Below are 23,726 nucleotides of genomic sequence, written 5' to 3' on the forward strand. Positions count from 1 at the left end.
GGCTGGACACCCTGAGTTATCAGCAAAACGTGCTGTCACCCACGGGGACAATGGCTCTAAGTCTTCCTACAGACAGAGCAAAGGACTCGGCTCCCAGAGCACCTGCTGTGCCCAGTGGATGACAAGCAAGTTTTAGGAGCCCTCTCAACAATACCCTTCTTGGTGGCGGTGGGTGGACTGGGATGGGGGAGGGGGCAATTTTGAATGTTGGTTGATGGTGACTTTTAAAAAAATAAAAAAATAAATAAATAAAAGAGCTGAAGAATAGGAAAAAGAGAAAAAGGAGATTTTTTTACACCTCAACACAGAGGATTTGACGGGTGGTAAATCGGTATGACAGGGGAAACCATTTAGAAAAAGTTTTTAAAAACAGGAACTAAGTTGTCTGCCAATATGAAAAGCAACAATGTAGACTTCATTTCCACCAGAGCATAAAGATCTAGCCTTATGCTAGAACCCTGTAAAGTTGAGACATCTACTAAAGACTAACCACCTTGGTCTCCATCACTGAGAAGGAAACAAACCACACAATTCCCACACGGGAAGGCGAATCCAACCGGCAGAATGGAAGGGGCGGTGGTACTGACCTGAGATGGGTAAAGTGCAGACTGTTATCTGGAGATGTAAGTGTACGTTCTGGAGGGAGAACGGGTCTCATTCTGGGCACTGGGAGGCACATTTAAGAAATCCCAAATCAAAATAGTGTCATCATGAGAGCTGCTGATGATTTGAAATTCATCAAACTGTAGCCGAAACACACGTCCAGAATGTTCCTGTGAAATGTAACCGCCAGATGGATACAGTGAGACCTTGACACCCCTCACGTCCCATCGTCAGGGAGTCGCCACAGTGGAATGTGCAGCTATGCAGGCTTCTGAACACTGTCCCAGAGCCTACCGAGCCCGCCGTCCACCCCTCCCCTCTACGCCTCTTCTTTAATTCGATTTGTGTCCTAGATCCTGGCCCATAAATATGTCAGAGAAAAACTACGTCATCGAATCACAAAGGGTCTTAGAAAGGTAAATAATAATGTTTAATACCCATTCTTGACACTGTAAAAACTAGAACCAGGATTATGTTTTGAACATGATAAAGACTATCCCAAACTGCAGCCCACATCAAAATTAATGATGAAATATCAGAAGCATTCCCATTAAAATCAAGAAGAAAACAAGAATGGTCCTAACCACTGTTCTGCATGTTCTAGTCAATGCAAAAAGCAAAGATACAGACATAAAAGGTAAAACTATTGAAAATGAGGAAAAAAGAATGTGCTTGGTTGGCCCCAGCTGGGTAGCTCGTGTTACTGCAACATCCCAGCACGCTGAGGTCACGGGTTCAATCCCCAGTCAGGGCATGTAGGATGTGAAGCGATCAATGAGTGCACAATTAACTGGAACAAGTGGTACAACGAGTTGATGCTTCTCTCTCTCTCTCTCTCTCAAATCAATGGAAAATTTTTTAAAAAGGAGGAAAAAAAATAATGTGCATGGTAAAGTTGCAAAAACAAGATTAACATATAAAAATAAAGTACTCCTATATGTCAAAGCAATAATCCATAGAATATGGCTGAGGGGGAATTCATCCTACCAGTATAAAAATAATGCTGTTATAAAAGTATAACATAACCAGACACCCACATTAATAAATCCCCCAACCTCCAGGAAGGAAATATTTTTTGCTGTATGAGGAATTGGCCCACCCATAAATGAGGAAGCCTGTTTTCATATTGGAGGTTGGATTACTGCTCCTTCGGGAAGAGCTCTCTATAATGGAAATGTCAAAAATCCTCTGATCTTGAACAAAGTGAAGAGAACAGTGCACTTCTCTGAGAAACAAGCTTTCCAGTGATACCCGCAGGCAGGTCTACGTGCAGGTGGCCACCTCCAGCACAGGGAACCACTACCCGTTTCAACAGGTCACGTACCACCAACGTGCGCAAACACAACGTGCTCGCTGGAGCTCGAGGGTCGAGAGCAGCTTGCAAGTCCCAAACTTTAATTTTCCTGGAAAGGACAATGAGATTGCGATGAGTAGAAAAGTTCACCGTTTAAATCCTGCCAAGCATTTCCTTGACCCAAAGGAGTGCATCTGAACTGCCTATTATAAAAGTTAATGGGAACATGCTTACGTTCTTACCAGTTATTTAAACCAGTTACTCTTGATTTTGGAAAGGATAAGGACCTACACATCCTCAATCTTGCTGCAACTGTAGATTATTTTAAGGAGGACAAGAAAACAACTCCAGGTCTTTCTAACTTCATAATTGATGTCACCAAATTCATTAACCAGAGGTCTCGCCAGGGTCGAGCAGGTGCTGCTGACAGAAGCTGGGGCTCTCTGCGAGACTCTAAGGATACTTTTTTCCCAACTGGACAAATGTCTCCAGTTAATAACAGAAGAGTAAACAGATCAGTTCACCCATTTATGAAGTCTATATATAGTCATCTCAAAAGGTTTACAGTTGCCATTTGCTCATTTACAAAGGTGTGAGGCTTTTAAAAGAGGATTTGTTCAATTCACCAAAAGGGGAAAATGCATTTATTACTGAACTGGGGGGGGAGGGTAGGGACAACCCACGCCTGGTATAAGGGTTAAGGCAAAAAACTGAGTTCCCACGCAAGCTGAGCTACTCCCCGAGTTCACAGTGTTGGTTAGAAGCATACGTGTAGGAGCCGGGGAGGCTCAGCTATGGTGGGGTTTGGGCCTGGGTGGCCTCACTTGATCCAGCAGTGCAGGGACACCTGCCATCCTCAACGCACACAAACCACCTGGCCCGGGACATGGCACAGACATGGCAACCGTGCCCTCCCCCACTGATAGAGTCAGAGCAGTGCATTTGCAATGTGAATACGCACCCGTCATAGGCCCCGCTAACAATCCTCTTGTTGTCAAACCGGATGCATCGCACCAATTCTTCATGTCCCTCTAGAACTCTTAGACAGGCGCCACATTCGATGTCCCAGAGCCTTAAATGAAGAACAGATCTCTGAAACAAGTCTGTGCACATGACTGCACCAGTGTGATCTTCTGCATTTTGCAATTCATTTCTATCTCACTCCCAGTCCACACTATGCTTACATATATGTACACTCACTGCCACCTGTGTTTTTAAACTTGGGAGGAAACCTTACTTTTCACTGTATGTATTTCCTTTTTTTTTTTTTTTTTTTAATTTATTTATTTATTTATTTATTTTTATTTTTTATTCATTTTAGAAAGGAGAGAGAAAGAGAAGGGGGGAGGAGCAGGAAGCATCAACTCCCATATGTGCCTTGACCAGGCAAGCCCAGGGTTTTGAACCGGTGACCTCAGCACTTCCAGGTCGACGCTTTATCCACTGCGCCACCACAGGTCAGGCCTGTATTTCCTTTTATATGGTTTGAAACTTCAAAAAATCACATGAGTATATCATTAACTAAATATAGTCAACAAATAAAGAATTCCACCCCAGGCATTTCTAACTTCTAGTCTGGAGACCAGGAGGCCCACAGAGGTGAGATCAGCATGGTGGCCACCTCTCCTGTTGAGCCTCAGGGACACCCCTCCTAGCCATATCCTACAGAGGGGGTTGTCCAGACTGCAAGGTCAGAGTGGGAGACTTGTTAGGTATATGCAGTGTCTTAGAAATAGAAATCCAGGCCCTGGTCAGTTGGCTCAGTGGTAGAGCGTCGGCCTGGTGTGCAGGAGTCCTAGGTTCGATTCCTGACCAGGGCACACAGGAGAAGCGCCCTTCTGCTTCTCCACCCCTCCACTTCTCCTTTCTCTCTGTCTCTCTCTTCCCCTCCCGCAGCCAAGGCTCCACTGGAGCAAAGTTGGCCTGGGTGCTGAGGATGGCTCTGTGGCCTCTGCCTCAGGCGCTAGAATGGCTCTGGTTGCAGCAGAGCGATGCCCCAGATGGGCAGAGCATTGCCCCCTGGTGGGCGTGCCGGGTGGATCCCGGTCCGGCACATGCGGGAGTCTATCTGACTGCCTCCCCGTTTCCAGTTTCGGAAAAATACCAAAAAAAAAACCAAACAAAAAAACAAACAAACAAAAAGAAATAGAAATCCAGTATATAAGTGTATACAGCTAGCCTTTTTCTTTGTGCATGATTTATATAACAATTCTGGAAATAAATTTTCTATTATCCTTCATTTTTCTACATTATTTGCAAAAAGAAATCACAGCCATCTAACATGCACCAAACGACGTTAGCAAACTGATTCCACAAGGCACTCTGCTCGGCCCCTCCACCAGGAGGGCCTTCACACCCGACCCCGCCCCTTCCCAAAGCCGCCCAGGAGACCACGCCTGCCCTGCGATGCCTCCCTACAACCACATGGTTACTGTGTAAAACTTCAGAGCCTCCAGTGAGAAAGGTAAGGGCTGTTTATTGCTGAAATACTGACTAATTCAAAGCATGATGAATACAACAGAACCAAGGTTCAAGTGCTACAATGACTTTTCTGATGTCTTAAAACAGAGCAGTTAGAGCGCCTCCCTTCCTCTCTCCCTTCTCACATAATCTTGAGCCAGATTGTTCTTTTGTCCAAAGACAAGGTGATTTGGTTATTTTAAAAAGCTACTAGCGTTTACTGGGATGGGGGATGACTTGGGATAATTAAGTAAATATTTAAGGCAAGCTCTAATAAGATATAAAGTATTTAAGGATGGTCACCTTTATTAGAAAGCAAGGACACTGAGTGTTGGGAAGAAAAACCGGAAATGAAATACATGACCGAATAGGAGTGGATGGTCTGTAGCCAGTCCTAGGAGAGACAGACAGAGTCTTCGGAGGGAAGCAGGGGCTCACAGGTGAGGTGTACCGCCCGTCACCTTGGCCAGAACACCTTGCCTACTGAGGAACCTTAGAAGAACATAGTTACTCAGTTGAGTATGCAGAGCCAAACAGACTGATACAAGTTACCTAAAGTTTGTTATCTGAAGCATCCCCAAAGACTCTGTACCTGTTGAGCACTGGGACTGGGAGGTGAGTCAACATGATGGCAGAAATCAATCTCAATCGGCCTGCCACGGGGACTCCCATGGCTACCCACCTGATGGTATTATCTGATGACCCGCTGACAACCAGCCGGTCCCTGTACTGGAGACAGGCGATGCCTCGCTTGTGCCCGTTCAGAGTGCGAACAAATTCACAGGTGCTTGTGCTCCACACCTGCAACAAATCAGCAATATTTTAAAAAAAGGAATGTAGTCTCCTCACAATATCCCTTTAAAACAATAAATCAGAGCTTCTAGGAACAATCAAAACACTGGATCATGAACAATGGCTGGGAGGCTGGGACAGCATAGCATTTTCTTGGCCGCTGAACGATACGGGATTGAAACAGAGGGAGGTTGTGAAGTCTCCAGATCTCAAGATCCGCACAAAGAGAACGTCTCCCGGACTCTGCAGATGTCCGGTGGCCCAGGGGGAGAGCCTGGACCAGACTCTGTGTTCACACCAGCTGATCTGTCAACCAACGCAACTGCTGTGAACACCCTGCACCTCCCCCTCTGCCCGGCAGTTTCTTGAACAGCTCTGTTTTTCATGACACATTATGCTGAATATGAATGTGGAATAAACAATCCCTCTTTCGTGAACCCATCTGCAAGTCTTCGATGTTCACAGACACACAATATATTACCAGCCAGGTAAGGAGACACAAGCAATCAAAGTGCCCTGAATTATTTTACCAGCTGCACTTGCAGTTGAATGGGATAACTAATAATCCACATGTAAAAAAAGGAAGTGGAATCCCTACCTCACACTATATATAAAAACTTAATTCAACATGGATCAAAGACTGAAATGTAAGAACTCAAACTATTAAGCTCTTAGAAGAAAACACAGGAGTAAATCTTTGTAACTCTGGATTGGGCAATGGTTTTGTAGATGTGACAACACAAGCAACAAAAGAAAAAAATTGATACAGTAGACTTCATCAGAATTAAAATTGTTTTGTGTTTCAAAGAAAAATATCAAGTAAAAATTTTTTTAAAAGAAAGAAAAATGAAAACCTAACCCACAAGAAAATATTTGCAAATATTTATCTGATAAGGAGCTTATCAGAATATATAAAGAACTTTGCACCTAAACAATAAAAGGACAAATAACCCAATTTGTTTAATGATCAAAAGATCAAAAGATCAAATGACCAGTCGTGAGGGAGGGGGAAAGCACAGCTAAGAGAGGCACCACTGCGCACCCACCAGGGTGACTAGACAGACACATAACAACAAGTGCTGACAGCGCTGGAGACACCCTCCCGCTGGGGCTAGGCAGCCGCTGAGTAAGGCCCCCACTCTCCTGACTGCCCGACACTGGTCTCATACCCACTGGTGTGCCGGCACCACGAGTCAAGCAACGCACACAGAGCCGAGCTGTTCACTTCCAGACCACCCAGTCTAATCTGATGCTACCACCTCTGTGCTCTGTGCGTGACATACTAGAATGTTGTCTAGTGCTGCTGGTCAGAAGGGTTTTTTTGAGCCAAGTTCAATCGTTCATACATTGCAGGTGGGATTGTAAAATGGGGTATCCATTTTGGGAAACAGTTTGGCAAATGTTAAACAGTTACCATCCCCTCAAAACTGAAAATATATGTCCACACAGATGTTTAAGACAGTGTTATTCATAACAGATAAAAAGTATAAACAACCAAAATGTTCATCAAATGCTGGATGAGTAAACAAAATGTGGTCCCTCCTCCCAGTGGAGTTCTATTCAGTCATTAGAAAATGAAATACTGTCACATGCTACAATGTCTACGGATGGACTCTGGAAACATACACTAAGTGAACGGAGTCAGACACAAAAGGCCAAACACTGGATGATCTCATTCCTATGAAATGTCCAGAACAGGCACCTCCGTAGGCAGAAAGTAGATCAGTGGTCACCAGGGCCGAGGGGAAGGGGACGAGGGCTGACGACTAATGGGGGTGAAGTTTTCTTTGGAGTGTGACTGAAAATGTTCTGGAACTATATAGTTATAGTTACACAACACTGTGAATAGACTAAAGGCCACTGAGTTGTGTGCTTTAAAATGATGAATCTTACGGTATGTGAATTATGTTTTAATAAAGCTGCTATAAAAACTTAAGAATGTTAAAATTTAAAAAAATTAAGTGAATACTGGAATCAGAACTGCACTGACCATATCCTGTGGATCCCCTACAACTGCTTGTCACAGGTCTGCCACCCACCACATGAAGACAGGGACATGTGCTGCTCATCACATCTCTAGCATCCAGCCCAGGGTCTGGGCCCAAAAGCAGGTGAGGACACCGAATCTCAGCTCTGCCCCTAGCTAGCTGTGTGGCCTCCGGCACAGTTCTGCCCTCTCTGAGCCACGTCTGTAGGACGGAGGCACTGCTGACTCAGCACAGGGCCGGGAGGGTGGTGCGAGGTGGTCGTGAGAAAGCTCCGCACGCACGGGACTCGGTCAATGGGCTCGTTCTCTCCTCCTTGTCAAGGTCATCGACAATGTCATTTCATGAAACGGGGCTGCTCTCTATCCTGGTCCCAACACTTCTGACTTCTCTCGCCTGTAACTCCAGAAGCATGTAAACTGGCGTGGCTTCAAGGGCTCGTGAGCACAAATGGGAGAAAATGAAGATCTTGAGAAGCACCAGCTTGGTATAAGCCACTTGGCTTTCTCTCCATTCTGAAGGGGACAGCAGGAGGGAAACACTTACTTTGATGGTTCTGTCCCCAGAGGCAGATACGATGTACTTATCATCAAAGTCTACTACATTGACAGCAGCACGGTGGCCGACCAGGACACGGCGCAAAGTGATGTCGGTGGCGGAAGCCATGTCCCACACCGCGATGGAGCGGTCCTTGGAGCAGGTCACCATCAGCCCGTTGCTGAAGCGCAAGTGCAGCACCGCCTCGTTGTGGTGGATGAGTGTGTTCAGAACCTCGCCCGTGTTCACATCCCAGACTCTAGGTGGGGACAGAAGCACACGCTTCATTATGGAGATGGCCAGGAAAGGGTCGCGGCACCTGTGCCCTGGGCCCACTCTCCGCAGTGGCCCGAGGACACGTGGACTTCACTATGGAGACGGCCAGGAAAGGGTCGCGGCATCTGTGCCCTGGGCCCACTCTCCGCAGTGGCCCGAGGACACGTGGACTTCACTTGTGTTTGGTGATTGGGACCTGATGCCTAAGCACAAAGTTAAAGGAAGCAACCTCTCTATTTGCTGAGAGGTATTTAAAAAAAGAAGGCCGAGTGTAGCTTTGCCCAAGCTTAGGCTTATTTAAGAGTCAGGTGTTCATGGACTCTGTTTTCAGGCTTGTGTTGATGGCAAAACAATGATTTTTCCAGTAAGTGGCTTTGCAGGGAGACTGGGATAACAGGAAGGCGGCTGGTGGCCAGAGAACTGAGGACCACTCTGAGCTTAAGGCTCTCTATGCCCTGTGACACGTCTCTGCATCTATGGACTCTAAGTCATGACGTCTCACCAACTCCCCCACCCATCAATCACCCAACTGCTTTATGGACAAAGCCAGTGTCACTCAAGTGGTTCAGCTCGAGGGTTAGGGACAGTCCTCCACGTCATAGCGTCTGTAACTGCCAATCTCCTAAGAGCAAAGGGGGAAAGACTCGGGCTTCTCAGGCTGAGAGACGAGACATGATCTATGGCAGGAGTGGCCTGGAAGCTCTGGGCCAGGGAACGGACACCAGACAGGGCGGTAACTATTCCAGTCCCCGCAATGTCCCTGTGAACATCCTCTTCCGGGCTCTGACTCACCAGGAGAGGCGCGTCCTGCTCTCCTAGGAGACGCCACGCCTTCCCATGTTTCCTTTCTACCGTCCCGACTTCCAACCAGCGGCCACTACCTCCTTCCTACTGGGGCACCTGCCATTTCCAGCCTCCTCACTGTCCTGGGGTGGCAGCTAAACACCAGTGTCTCTGTGACTGGAAATGGCTCCATAATATAAAGACAGTCTTAAACAATATAAATTCAAAGTTCAAAATCAACTATGTGACTCTGAGCAAATCACCTAACCTCTCTGATCCCAGTTCCCTTGTACACCCACAAAAAAGATTAATATCTACCTAGTGAGAAAGGTTGATGTGAGAATTCAACAGGATGACATTCTACAAAACACCCGGCACCCTCTGTGTCCCTCCAAAGGTTCTGCAAACAACTGCTCCTGGTTCTTTCCGTGTCTGCCGGTTACTGCCCTGCCCGCCCCTGCCCACCCTGCCCTTGAGCGCATGCGCAGTCTCCCAGGGGAAGGAGCTAGCCCGCACGGGGCAATGGGCTTTTGGAGGAAGCATGTTGCCATCTCTGTCCTATATGGCGATGGGAACAGGACCTAATTCACAGAAGTCAGCTTTCCTGCCTACTTTGTTCAAATGCACTTACACCTATACCACAGGGGCTTCAAGTACAGCATGAAACACGTGTGCAGAGGACAGGGGGGTGACTCCCAGGCTCCTCGGGGAAGTCCCGACCCCTGAAGCCAAATCACTCACCTCACAGTCGAGTCTGAAGAGCCGGTCACAATGACACGCTCGTCGTACTGGAGACAAAGGACAGAGCCGGTGTGCCCTGTTAACACTTTCAAACATTCCAAGCTGGTTTTATCCCAAATCTATTGAGACAAGATCAACCACAAACAATGAGTTAGCGTATCATGTTCTGATAAAAGTTTCTGTCTCACCTTAGTTTCTGGATCATAAAATAAAGCAAACCTGTTACGGTAAGTAAGAGTTAAATATCAAACAGCTGGGAAATGACAAGGAGGAAGAGGCAATATTAAATAACTCCAGAATAGATGTACTGTTTTGTTTCGTGGATTCATACTTATAAGGGAATTTTAAAATAAACTCATGAAAAGCATTGGCTCACCCTCTGGAAGACGATGTGACAAAACTTAGGAAGAGCCTTGAAAAATGCATACGCCTCAACCCTTCATGTTTGTTCCAAAAATGTCTGACATTTCAGGAAAATCGCAATGTAAACTAAAAAGTTTTCGATGAGAAAGTATAATATTTCATTACAGTGTTGTGCTTTTTAAAAGTCACAATAAAATTGTCTATAATGGCATAACCACTATGTATATTTTAAAAAAGAAAAAATAGGTTAAAATGAAGTAAAATGTTACTAATAGCCGGTTTTGTCCTCTGAGTGCTCTTCTCACTTCTTCTGACTAGTTAAAAAACATATTTTGTGGACCCATTTCTTCCTTGTACAATAACATCATAATTTGTCGTGTCCCTCACGATTACTACAAACGGCCAAGGAATTGCAAGTGTTATAGACATTTAAGTGATTGTATAAAACAGCAAGGCTTGCTTTCAATTTCAGAGAGTAGACCCCACAGTGATTCTGCACACCTGATTGGCGACCAAGGACTGATACAGACTGAAGCACACGAGGTCGGCATCCACAGGGATGCCGGCTGGACCCCGAGGTCTGGATGAGCTCCCCAGCGTGCACGACTGCCCTACTGGTCTACGTCTTAGAAATCAAATGCAAGCTTAATTTAAACCTGAGAGTGAGAATTCTTTAGAATTACATCCAGTGTACATGAAACGAAAACCCATGGCCAACCTATGCTCTGACAAGGTGCTTTATAAACCATTCTTATCTAGTTATTAAAGGAATATTGCCAAAACTAAATAGTAACATATGCCAGTCTTCCCAGGGTGTTATTTGTAGTCACAGGTTAGGGCAATCAATAAGTATTACATAAAAATAGAGATCGTGGTCTACTATGCTGTGCAAGTTGGAAAATAGGTGTTTCTACTGCAAGACTTCTCAGAGCCTTTATATCCTGTACCCTGTGAATTTATAAGGTGATGTGCAGTGTTTTCTAACCTTCTTTGAATGGAAATTATTCTTTTATCTTTTTAATTTTTCCATTGATTTGAGACAGAGAGAAATGAAGGGAAAGGGAGAGAGAGAAGCATCAACTTGTTGCTCCACTTAGTTGTTCCATTTAGTTGTGCCCTCACTGGTTGCTTCTCACATGTGCCCTGACCAGGGATCTAACCCATGACCTCAGCATGCCGGGGCAATGTTCTATCCACTGAACCACCCAGCCAAGGCGAAGGGAAGCACTCTTCAAATTAACATTCTTTAGATCCATATCCACAGACTACCTTTTGGGAAACATTCCAAACACAGAAAACCAGAAAAGTTCCTTTATATGCTTTAATTAGGGGTGCTTTTGAAATTATTGAAATTCCACTATGTATTTGGATAGATTTTTTAACAAAAACCAAACAAAAGGGCCCTTTAACTCACCCAAAGTAAAACAATATAAAAAAACAGGGCTAAGATGGAGAAAGCACACTACAAACTATTTTCCCAGTTGATTACAACTAAAAATTCTACACAAAATACAAAAGCAACTAGCTAAACACTCTGAAAAGTGTGAAAGCGCAGCAGAGGCAGTTAAAATTCTGAGAAATCACTCTTTCTGATCAGAAGGACTGGGGAAAGGGACCCCTGGGGGTCAAAGAAGGGGTGGAGGACCCCATTTCCCCTCTCTTCTCACATGGCCTCGATTCAAGGACAGACCCAGTCATGCAGACACCGTCAGCCAGTAAATGGATAAGCACACTGTGGTTACCCATGAAATGGAATACTACTCAGCAATGAAAAGGAATCAACTATCTCTAAATACAGAAACAGACAAAACTCTACTGCACTATGCAAAGCGTAGGAATCCAGATTTGAAAGGCTACACACTGTGTTGAGTCCACTTATAAGATACTCTCAAAAAGGCAAAATTATAGGGACAGAAGAAAAGATCAGTGGTACCCAGTGTCTAGGGAAACGATTGGAGAGTCAGACACAGGCAGGACAAGGGATCCTTGGGGGGTGGGGGGGGCACACAGACACTGTTCTGCATCTTGACTTATGGTTACACAATTATTTGTGCTTGTCAAAACTCAAAGAGTTTTACACCAAGATGAGTACATTTTCCTGTATGTAAATTATCACTAAAAACTTCATAACTAAAATCATAACGACAGAGTTTTCTTAAATGAGAAAATAAGCTATAAACAATATAAAACAAAATCTGTCAGATCAGCTGCCAAACACGAAATCCAGAAATAGCCCAGCTCATCCCCCACTGAAAAGCAGTCTAAATGGCTGCCATTCTCTTGTGTTATCATCTGAGTCTTTCTCAGAAACGTAAAGGGTCTGACTTTGATTTACAGGCAAATGAGCAACACTTCCCCGACAAAGTGATCGGGAGCCCTGTAAGACTGAGATGTTTTACTCTGTGCGCTACCACACAGAACGTGAACATGCCTGGAGAAGGGGAAGAAGGGAGACCGCCCAGGGGTCTCGTGTTAGTGCACGAAACATGCTGCCTCCAGTTCGGGACGCCACTGAGCGCGGCCAGGATTGAAAGGAACACACAGACTGATCTGGAATAAGCCAAGAGATGGACATGGCTAGTGTCTCACATGGAAAACCACAATTCTAAAGGTAACACAAAACCGTCATTCACCTTAATAGAATTATCCCGTAGCCCACTGATGATCTTTTCATCATCGTACTGTAAACAGTAGACGCCTTTACTATTTTCAGAGCGGCACTGGATCCTCTGCAAGTTGTGTCGTCCACACCGCCAGTTCGATTCTATAGTCTGGGGGGAGAAGAGGTAACAAGTGAACTTCAGTGAATCAACGGTTCTGGGAGGTTTCAGACTCGCACGGCGTCCAGAGACAGCATACCACCGCTACCCCATCTTGGTTTGCGTAACTGTCTGTGGAAAGGAATCACGCTCTTTTCCAAATAAGACATTAGCCCGACAATGTTTTTTCTCAAATGTTCCCGGCCCTGCTGGCAACTATCACAGGATTTCCAATGAGTTTGGGTTGGGTTTGAAGAAGAAAAAAACGGCCTAGACAGAAGTTGGTATGTTTCAAGAATGCCATTTGCATCCAAAACATACAAATACATAGTAACTCATTGGGTCACTCTCTAATACCAATTAAAATATTTGGCGGAAGACCCCCAACATTAGCCTATGCTGAGAATCGGTGTGCCCATACAACGCACCGTCTCGGTCACTGAGAAAAGATATTGAACAACTATTACAGGCCAACTGCTATACACAAAATGTTATTTGTTATCCATTTGTAACCTTCCACCAGACCGAAGCTCCTTTAGAGTAAGAACGGCCCATTCCAGCCCTGGGGTCATTCCTTCATCACTCGGGCAGCACTTAGGTTGCGCCAGGATATTCAGGTACTGACTGCGCTAGACATGGGGCATGGAATGAGCGACAGGAAGCACCCCGCTTCCACGGAGGGGACCCCAAGGCCTAGGCACACAGTGTCTGCAACTGGACATACTCCAGACATGTTCATTTGGTTAAACGGTCCATGCATCAGGCTTGGAAGGAAATCCTTATTATTTCCATTTGTGCAACAAGAAAGGAGTTTCCTTTGTGTGAGCCCACAGCCCAGTAACTGGATGCGAGGGAAATCACACCCAGTTCTCCTGCGTCTGAGTCCACGCTCTCTGCACTAAGACATGCAGTGTCTATAGAGTCCAGTTCTGGCTGCTGAGGCAGGCAGCCCAGAACATGAGGAGCTCAGTCACAAGTCCAGATAAAATGCCCGAGCCAAACGAGCGAGGCTAAAGCTAAGTGCCGCCGGACCGAAGGAGACAAACAGTGGCAAGGTGCAAGACAGTGGGTGGAATTTAAGGAGGAATGGCTTTGTCCAGAGCACTGGAAGACCTAAACTTTTGTAGTGGATACCGGGGATTTTCAGGATCAAAAGATAACAAAGTTTCTACTAAGAACAACCAAAATGTTAACTGATCCTTGCAATGAGGGGACAGTAGGAACCAGAATAATTGGTCCTCAACTCAGGATTAACTCTCATAAGTTAATTATCTGAGTAGCTAAAAGTCTGATTAGTTGCTTTGCTGAAGAAAGGAGATAAATCTCATCCCCATTCATGATAAGCACTTAATTACTGGTTCTGCTGACATCTAAACAGCATTTCCTCTTCTTTGGAAGGCAGTACACTCCTGTCCGCGCTAAGATGTTAAAATTTACTGAATGTTATGTGTTGGGTGCTATGCTTTCATAACATTGTGCTGTACACTGATTTAATCTTCACAACTCTGGAGCCGGTTAATTATCCTCATTTTATCGGACCAAAAAAAAAAAAAGAAAGAAAGCAGGGCTGGAAATATTGATACACATACACAGTAAAAGAAAAGGCTTTTCTGATGTGGCCTCAGTCCTTGGCACAGGAGCCTGGAAATATAATCCCTGCCCAATGCAGCCTCGTGAGAGGGCAGGCCGCCTACTTCTGGTGCCCAGGAGATGTGGGGAGTGAGGAAGTACTCACCTGCGTCAGACACCAAGTCAGGGCTCTAACCAGCAGCATGGCTGCCTGCAAGTTTGTGAAGTGTCAGACATAAGAGTGCATGCCAAACCAAACTAGACAACAGTTGTGTTCGTATAAGCAACTTTTTAAAAAGGGGTACAGAATTGAAATCTTTTTTTTTTTAGAGACGGGGGGGAGGGATAGATAGGGACAGACAGACGAGAACGAAGAGAGATGAGAAGCATCAATCAACAGTTTTTCATTGCAAGACCTTAGTTGTTCATTGATTGCTTTCTCATATGTGCCTTGACCGTGGGCCTTCAGCAGACCGAGTAACCAACCCCTTGCTCGAGACAGCGACCTTGGGTCCAAGCTGGTGAGCTTAGCTCAAACCAGATGAGCCTGCGCTCAAGCTGGTGACCTTGGGGTCTTGAACCTGGGTCCTCCGCATCCCAGTCTGACGCTCTATCCACTGTGCTACTGCCTGGTCAGGCTAGAAATCATTTCTTGAACTCAGTGCTTAGAATCATCTAGAGAAATAGTTCATTTTCAGATGACTGAAGCCTTCAGCATGCCAAAACATATCAGGCCAATGCTGACTGCGGAGGAAGACGTACTGGTAATAAGTCTTACTTATGGCCAGTGACGCTTGGCCATGGTCACTGATGTTCCGGCTCTCCCCTCCTGGGGCTCAGACCTGCTGCAGGGTGCATGGCTCCAGAGAAACCCAAAGTGTTCCAACGGTGAGTGTGTGACATCTCTCTCCCTCTCTCTCTCTAAGTTATTCCAACAGTATATAACATCTCTCTTCCCCTCTCTCTCTCTCTCTCTCTGAGTAGTTTGACAGAGAGTATGTAACATCTCTCTCCCTCCTTCTCTAAGTATTCCAACAGTGAGTATGTAACATCTCTCTCCCTCTCTCTCTCCCTCTCTCTCTCCCTCTCTCTCTCTCTCTCTCTCTCTCTCTCACACACACACACACACAAACACACACAACAGGTATTAGTTTTTATTGAATCAGTAAGAAGCTTTGTTACTCTGTATTTCAATGAATGAAAAAGCACATTTACCAACACAGGGGAGCTTGGGGAAAAAATTCTTTTTAAAGAGGCAGTGGGGGAGCTTCTCATACCAAAAAGAATTTCTGACATGTTACATTTTCCCTCTACCCTACAACAATTTCTAAAACGAGGGGGCTTGGTTATACCCTTTACTATGTCCACAGTCACACAGCAGAGGAGCGGGCGGAGGCAATCCGGGGAGCCCGATCAGGATAGAGGGCACCGCCCCGTACGAAAGGCTGAGCTGTGTTCTCCAGTTCCAACCTGCGAAACAGAGCCCGCTGCCAGGACCCCTCAAAGCTCCGCTAGACCATAGGCTTTCATTCTAAGTCAAATGGAAGTGAGAAAACGGCTCAGTTTCTCAAGGCAGAGCAAGAGCCTCCTTTCCTATCACACACAACTGAATTTTAAAAGAAAGACTTTGCCAAATAATTCTTGATGGAGTATTTATTATTAGGTTCCTTAATCCCCAAACAAGTGTAGTTTGTTTCACAATGCCAGGAAAGCGCCACCAAACCAGATCAGGGAGTGGACGGCTTCGCTGCACACCACCCCATCTAATTCACCCTTCTCAATCCCCAAGGCCACCCACAGACGAAAGCAGCCCTTCCTGCTGACTGTGCCTGCCCAAAATACTACCTACCACCTTATTTGATGACCTCAGCTAGAATGCTAAGCCAGGCCTTTATTTAAAATTTTTTTTTTTTTTAAAGAAAAACCAGACCCCTCCCTGGCCAGGTAGCTTGGTCGGTTAGAGCATCGTTCTATACAAGGTTGTGGGATTAATCCCTGGTCAGGCATATACAAGACTCAACCAAGGAAGGCATAAGTAAATGGAACAACAAATCAATGTGTTTGTTTTTCTTTCTCTCCCTTCCTTTCTCTTTCTAAAATCAATTTTTTTTTTTAGAAATTTATTTATTTATTTATTTATTTTTAATTTTTTTTATTTTATTTATTCATTTTTAGAGAGGAGAGAGACAGAGAGGGAGAGAGAGAGGAGAGAGAGAGAGAGAGAGAGAGAGAGAAGGGGGGAGGGGTTGGAAGCATCAACTCCCATATGTGCCTTGACCAGGCAAGCCCAGGGTTTCGAACTGGCGACCTCAGCATTTCCAGGTCGACGCTTTATCCACTGCGCCACCACAGGTCAGGCTCTAAAATCAATTTTAAAAAATTTTTTTTAAAGAAAAGAAAAAGAACCTAGACCTTAAAAACAGAAGGCAGCCCAACTGTGGTGTAAAAGACCCATGTCAATGAGCACGTTAGCAAATGGCGTGGACTGTGCACTGCAGCTGCTCCTCTGCCAAGATGGGAAACCGTCTACTTCCTCGACACTGCTGGGAGGATCCCCAGAGACGACACAGGTGAGTGTTCATCACGGCGCCTGCCAAGGGCAGCGGCGATGCTCCAGCCGCCTGTGCAGAACACGGGCCAAAAGGAGTAGGCTCTGACCAAAAATTCTCCCCCACAAATTGCCAGGAACGCTGCCTCAGTCTAGGCCACCTTTAACTCTGATGGCCCTGAGCCCTGCCCCAGCCCCGCCCCCGGCCCCGCCCAGGAGCGGGCTCAGCCTTCTGAGGCAATTCAACTACCATCTGCAGGTCAGTGGCAGGCACTCAGGGTACACACAGGTGCACCTCTCCATTATGCAGATACCTGCCGTTTCACTTGGACATCACATGATGTGGCTACTGTAGAGGAATATTTCGTGTTTTTGAGCACTTGTAAAATCCCTTTACCCTGTGCAAATTTTCAAAATACTGGGAAAGTAGCCATGATACACAGAGTATACAGCGGCATTTAAATTGGCAATAGAGTGAAAACAGATGTCTGAGTATGGAGGGATAACATTATTTTTAGAAGCCTAAACACAACTGGGTGGGTGGGCAAGTTTCAGCATTCTCTGGTCAGGACAATGTTAATATCAAGTCTGCAAACCACAAAAAAGCTCTCCACTTTCCCTGAATAAAATGTGGTTTATTAAAAGGTGCGACACAACCCACCATCATTTCACCAGGGGTCCGTTCCAAGGAGAGAGCTCGGAGGCTTTCACCCAGGGAGTGAAGACAGGGGAGAGGCAGAGTCCAGGGGAGGGTCTGCCGCTGCTGAGACGGCGAGAGGCAGAGCCAAGCTCAGGGCAGCAGAGCTCAGACCGACTGAGAGACACCCGGGGGCCGAGAGACATGGGGGGGGGCGAGAGACACCCGGGGGCTGAGAGACACGGGGGGGGGGGGGCCCGAGAGACACCCGGGGGCCGAAAGACACGGAGGGGGGGTCGAGAGACACGGGGGGGGGCCGAGAGACACCGGGGGCTGAGAGACACGGGGGGGGGGGCCCGAGAGACACCCGGGGGCCGAGAGACACGGGGGGGGCCCAAGAGACACCCGGGGGCCGAGAGACACGGGGGGGGGGGCCGAGAGACACGGGGGGGGGCCGAGAGACACCCGGGGAGCCGAGAGACACCCAGGGGCCGAGAGACACCCAGGGGCCGAGAGACACCCGGGGAGCTGAGAGACACCTGGGGGCCTGGCGCAGTGAAAGGGGCGTGGCCTTTGGACTAAGAATCTCAGTTTTGAAAATTTGAGATTAAGTCTCTGGAACAAAGTACCTAATAGTAAGCTCACCATTAATGATGATGATGATGATACTAATTAATACTCTAGATAGCAAAGAAAATATAGCTGCTTCTTTTAGGAATGTGCCTCGGGTTTCCCAGGACTTCCTTCTCCATTCAGGCACCCTCTAGCTCCCTCCCCGCCACTCTCTGTGGCAAGAACAGCCATGAGAGATAAACCTTGCAGAAAGCTAAAATTCTTCTCTCCAGACTTTATTTCTCACATTTCCTGAATCATAGGGGCTGGCCACACTAAGCCAAGTTCTCTACCTTTTCCTTAGAAATGAGCCAATTTCTGGTAAGTCGATGTGGAAGGGCCAGGGCAAGGTCATCTGCTCAGAGAACCAAAGCTGGGGCTGGCTCGCTGACCGCAGCCAGCACATGAACTCGAGTTGTCGGGCAGCGCGAGAAGGAGTAAAGGAAGACCAAGTGGTGAACTGGCAGCCTTGCACAGTAGATGGGGAGAAATGTTGCCACTGTGTGTGGCAACAGGGGAGGGAGACACAAACACCCACCTAACACACAGGGCATAACTTATCTTCTGGCAATGTGCTTAATTAAAATCCTGTAAAGTGCTCCCTTGACTATAACTGGACTAAGACAAGGCCAGTTCATCTTAACTCATGCCCTCTTTTCAACAATCAGTCAAGGGTGCTGCATATTCACTCGATTGGGGAAAGGAGTTCACCTTGAACTCTGTAGGTAGATAACAACACACATCTTTCTCCTTCACTTCTTGAATTTTCCAGTCTGCAAATGACAACGCTAAGCCTACAGCTAGCCAGACCTCAGTTAAAATCCAGCTTCTCCTACATAACTATGTAGCGAGAGCCGAAACTTCTTAGTCTCCATTTCCCCTTACTACATATGGAAATATGTACCTTGTAGGAATTAAATGCAACAATCTATGTAAGGTACATAACATAGTTCACACTATACTGCAAGGGCTCAAAAGAGGGTACTTGTAACTATTATTTGCTGCTATGGGGGTTTCATATCAGCCATACGGGCAAGAGCCAAGCCTGTGAGTCTGCCATTTGTTGGATCAATGGATCGCTGACAAAGCTTACTACCTGTGTGTCCACATGGAACAGAATTAAACATGCTCCCAAAACAGAGGTAAAGAACTCTGTTTTGATGAGGCAACAGTGATCTACAGTATAAAGAAGTCGTATGAAACACAGAAGAAAATAAGGTTGAGCATAGACTCTGTTCCTCACTAGCTGCGTGATCTTGGGCAATCTGTTTCACCTGTTGAACCTCAGTTTCCTCAACCTTCAGGTACTGTCCAGAGTGTTCAATGAGAAAATGTATTATAAAATGCTTAACAAGACCCTGGCCGGTTGGCTCAGTGGTAGAGCGTCAGCCTGGCGTGCAGAAGTCCCAGGTTCGATTCCCGGCCAGGGCACACAGGAGAAGCGCCTATCTGCTTCTCCACCCCTCCACCTCCCCTTCCTCTCTGTCTCTCTCTTCCCCTCCCGCAGCGAGGCTCCATTGGAGCAAAGATGGCCTGGGTGCTGGGGATGGCTCCTTGGCCTCTGCCCCAGGTGCTAGAGTGGCTCTGGTCACAACAGAGCGACGCCCCGGAGGGGCAGAGCATCACCCCTTGGTGGGCAGAGCGTCGCCCCCTGGTGGGCGTGCTGGGTGGATCCCGGTCGAGCGCATGCGGGAGTCTGTCTGCCTGTCTCTCCCCGTTTCCAGCTTCAGAAAAATACAAAAAAAAAAAAACAAAAAAAAAATGCTTAACAAAGTAGCAAGCACAAGTAAATGCTCTATACACGGTATATTATTTTTATTATTACTATTAGTGAATATACCAAAGTAAAAAACATCCCTTACACTAAGAGATCTAGCCCACAAAAATCTGAAGGAGACCCTTGTGGCCAACCAGCGGGTTTTTCCAAACCACACTTTAAGAACCACTGAGTAGACCACCATGATGTGGAGGTTTCGTGTCAAATAGGGCGTTCCCCCACAGCTCTATTTCCCTCACATCTGCCTCCTCTACTAACTTACAAATATTATTTCAGCCTGAGGAAATGGATATGGTAGGTGGCGTCACACACTGTCACGCCACAGAATACTGTATTAAGTTCATACTGTCAATTATAATAGCACTCATGGGGGTTAAATAAAATAATCCGTGTCACCAGATCTTCAGCCTGATAAAAGATCTTTCAAAATTCCTGTTTATTAGTGATTGACTTTAAACCTCATCCTTCTCATAATAAAGGATTTACTAAATTATTCAGGGAAATGTAGAGCTACATGGTAAAGAATGATCGGGATAGGGTGGGAAGCAGAAAATAATCTAGTTACTAAGATGAATGAAGAAGCAAGTCTTTGTATATATAACTCTCTGGGGTTACGCGAGAGCCCCTCTGAACACACCAAGGAACCTAAGACTCAAGTTAACCCTCTGTCTCAGCTACTGGCGCTGCTGGAGCAATTTACTCTTAAGTTTTACCAATGGATCAATTAATTCCTAACTTTATGATTTGCTCAGCAGCAGCAGTTTGGAATTATTTAAGCCTCCCTAAAAGGTTATTTTATAGCTCGTTTTAGGGAGCAGAATACTCAAGACAAGGGCTTGTGCTTTCAATAATGACATTCTGGTCACATTCAGATTTATCGTTAACCGAATGATTACATTAGTTCACATCTGCCTCGGAAAGGGGGGGAGAAAAAAAAGAACCTCCAGAAAAGCACATGTTTCTCCATTAATGAATTTTGGCACAATAACTTTTATGTCTATCACCTGGGGAAGAGGATTACTTCACGTTTGGGAACCTGAGCACAACTTTATGGGTGATACAGCACTGCCCAGAGCTGCTCTCTGCCAGGGAGGAAATGGTCCAGGAACCAGGACCGGCCAAGAACACATGGGAGAGAGCTAATGAGAAATGCCTGTGCCTGTCTCTCCGGGTTCAAGGAAAAGGAGCTCCGTCATAAAACCGAACCAATTAGGACACAGGAGCGATATCAAACACCTCCGACGGTCCTCATCAAGTTTACAGAGTTTTACTGGTCTGGTGAAGTTACACTCACATCCAAAATGGTCCAGAAGCATAATTTGCTCTATAAAACCCACTTAATTATTGCTTACAATCATATTTGAGTCATTTTTATGAAAAAAAAAATATGGGAAATGTACAGAGGAAACTGAGACTGTGCCTTCTCAAGTTCCCCAGATATGGCTCAAAAATGTCAAATCACTCACCTAAGGAACCGGGCCTTGGATTTCATCAAATTAGAGTGAAAGGATGATTTTGGATTAAGGTTTTTAATTATAGCAGCCCTGTGAAGCATTTAAAAGTTAGACCATTTTTTTTTTTCAAAAAGAGGTAATGTATGCTGAAGGCTAGCTACGTTATACATTGATTGTGATACATTTGTTTCAAGAGTTCAACTTTTTAAAAAAAGTACTTGTTACATGATTTTAGATCAACAGACAGAACACTAAGGCAACATAAAAAGTTGAGAAAAAGACACAAAGAGCCCACAAAAAAGATAAATCATAAAGTTACCTCTATATCCTGGATAATCTTTGGGTATAATGACCTATAAAACGAATTGGGAGGGCCATCTGTGGGTCTGTTTTTAAACAGGTACTGATCCCTGGCAAATAAAAACAAACAGATGTTACATTTTTGCACATAAAAGGGTGAGTTTTAAACCTGGTGCTTACAAAGATATTGTATCATTCTCATCCTTTGACTTGAACTTTAAGGGTTCAAAAGGAGGATTTCTGAGCCTGAACAGGTTAGACACAAGTTTACTTCCATTTATAGCTCTCTAACGTGATCCTGCCCTTTTAGTTTCTGAATATCCAACACAATAATCTAGCCTTTTGTTCTATAGTTTAATAAAAAGTGCTAATGTAGCTTTGTGGAAAACCTAACTTAGTACACATCAGACTTCCTCCCGTAAAGAAAATACAGCCCCACCCTGGCTCCCCCGTCTCCTGTCTTCCATCCGAAGCTCTTTCTCTGTGCCAACAGGGCCAGGTTACTAACCAGGACAGAGCAACAGAGCTGTATTTAAGATGATGGGTTTTCTCTAAAAATAAAAATACAAAAGTGTGCCTGCTGTGCCTCCCATTATCTTCAACCAGGAACAACAACCAACAGCCAAATGGCATTATTTGATTTTCTCATATTCTCTCTTTTTCTTATCGACCTCTTGGTAATGGTATTATCACTTAAGAAAAATGTGAAAGGACAAGCATAAATAAACAGCTTTGAAAAGCCAACTCATTCAAATGATACAACACTTCCTAACAGTAACTATGAAGAAAATACACATTTCAGGAGAAATTCTGACCCTGGCCGGTTGGCTCAGTGGTAGAGCGTCGGTCCAGCATGTGGATGTCCCAGGTTCAATTCCCGTTCAGGGCACACAGGAGAGGCGCTCATTTGCCTCTCTGCCCCTACCTCTCTCACTTCTCTCTCTCTCCCCATCCTACAGGCATGGCTCAGTTGGAGCAAGTTGGCCTGTGGAGCTGAGAATGGCTCCATGGCCTCTGCTTCAGGCTCTAAGAACAGCTTGGTTACTGAGCAACGAAGCAACAGCACAGATGAGCAGATCATCGTCCACTATTGGGCTTGATGGGTGGATCCCAGTTGGGGTGCATGTGAGAGTGTCTCTGCCTCCCCTCCTCTCACTGAATTTAAAAAAAAGAAGAAGAAAGCCCTGGCTGGTTGGCTCAGTGGTAGAGTGTCAGCCCAGTTTGTAGAAGTCCTGAGTTAGATTCCCGGCCAGGGCACACAGGAGAAGCGCTCATCTGCTTCTCCACCTTTCCTTCTCTCCTTTCTCTCTGAATCTCTCTTCCTCTCCCACAGCCAAGGCTCCACTGGAGCAAAGTTGGCCCAGGCGCTGAGGATGGCTCCATGGCCTCCACCTCAGGCACTAGAATGGCTTCAGTTGCAACGAAGCAACGCCCCAGATGGGCAGAGCATCACCCCCTGGTGGGCATGCCGGGTGGATCCTGGTCAGGCACATGTAGGAGTCTGTCTGACTGCCTCCCGCTTCTAACTTCAAAAAAATACAAAAAAATAAAAATAAAAGAAGGAGAAATTCTAATAGCTTTAACTCCCACCCCAACTGCTGACCACTTGTCTTTTCCACTGGTTTAAAATAGGCCAATGCATTTGGTAAGTCATCAGACTGTCCTCGGGTCAAAGACACTGTTTGTTTTCCAGCACTTACCACCCTCTTCTTTCTGAAAGTCCCTTCCACAGAGGGTCAGTGCGCACCATTCGCTCGATCAGCTTCTTCCAAAGCATTCCCTCGGAGATCACTCGCTGCCATTCTTTGCACACCAGCTCTGCCGCGCACAGCGACCTGGCATCCAGGTAGGAAAGAATGTTTTCTGCTATGTGATCTAAGCCTTGCTCTACAAAACAGAAAAGGCAATGAAGGAACAGGAAGGGAAGAGGAAATGTGCCAGTCGCCATTCCCTGAGGATAAGAGAAACCAGGAAACCCTGAGCCGGGTCCCATACCTGAGTGACATCAGTAGTTTTCCAGATACACACATGCACATAAACATACACACTTTTTTTGGTGCTGATTTTTTTTTTTTTTTGTATTTTTCTGAAGCTGGAAACGGGGTGGCAGTCAGATTCCCGCATGCGCCCAACCGGGATCCATCCGGCATGCCCACCAGGGGGCGATGCTCTGCCCATCTGGGGCGTCGCTCTGCCGCAATCAGAGACATTCTAGCGCCTGAGGCAGAGGCCACAG

At 45.9% G+C, this 23,726-nt stretch overlaps 1 protein-coding gene across 6 annotated transcripts in view; it reads right to left on the reverse strand.

Moving 5' to 3' along the window:
• FBXW11 (F-box and WD repeat domain containing 11) overlaps positions 1-23,726 on the reverse strand; it is a 121,400-nt gene that overhangs the window by 7,448 nt on the left and 90,226 nt on the right. For all 6 annotated transcript variants that reach the window (XM_066273277.1, XM_066273274.1, XM_066273272.1 and 3 more), the window contains 9 exons: positions 23,191-23,377; positions 21,510-21,600; positions 12,468-12,605; positions 9,472-9,590; positions 7,681-7,930; positions 5,040-5,158; positions 2,859-2,969; positions 1,928-2,006; positions 588-773 (listed from right to left, as the gene is read on the reverse strand). In XM_066273277.1, coding sequence (XP_066129374.1) covers positions 612-773; positions 1,928-2,006; positions 2,859-2,969; positions 5,040-5,158; positions 7,681-7,930; positions 9,472-9,590; positions 12,468-12,605; positions 21,510-21,600; positions 23,191-23,377 — 1,256 coding nt within the window. In that variant the 3' untranslated portion in view covers positions 588-611. The remainder of the gene's footprint in view (positions 1-587; positions 774-1,927; positions 2,007-2,858; positions 2,970-5,039; positions 5,159-7,680; positions 7,931-9,471; positions 9,591-12,467; positions 12,606-21,509; positions 21,601-23,190; positions 23,378-23,726) is intronic.

This window comes from Saccopteryx bilineata, chromosome 4 (assembly GCF_036850765.1).
Source record: "Saccopteryx bilineata isolate mSacBil1 chromosome 4, mSacBil1_pri_phased_curated, whole genome shotgun sequence".
NCBI lineage: Eukaryota > Metazoa > Chordata > Mammalia > Chiroptera > Emballonuridae > Saccopteryx > Saccopteryx bilineata.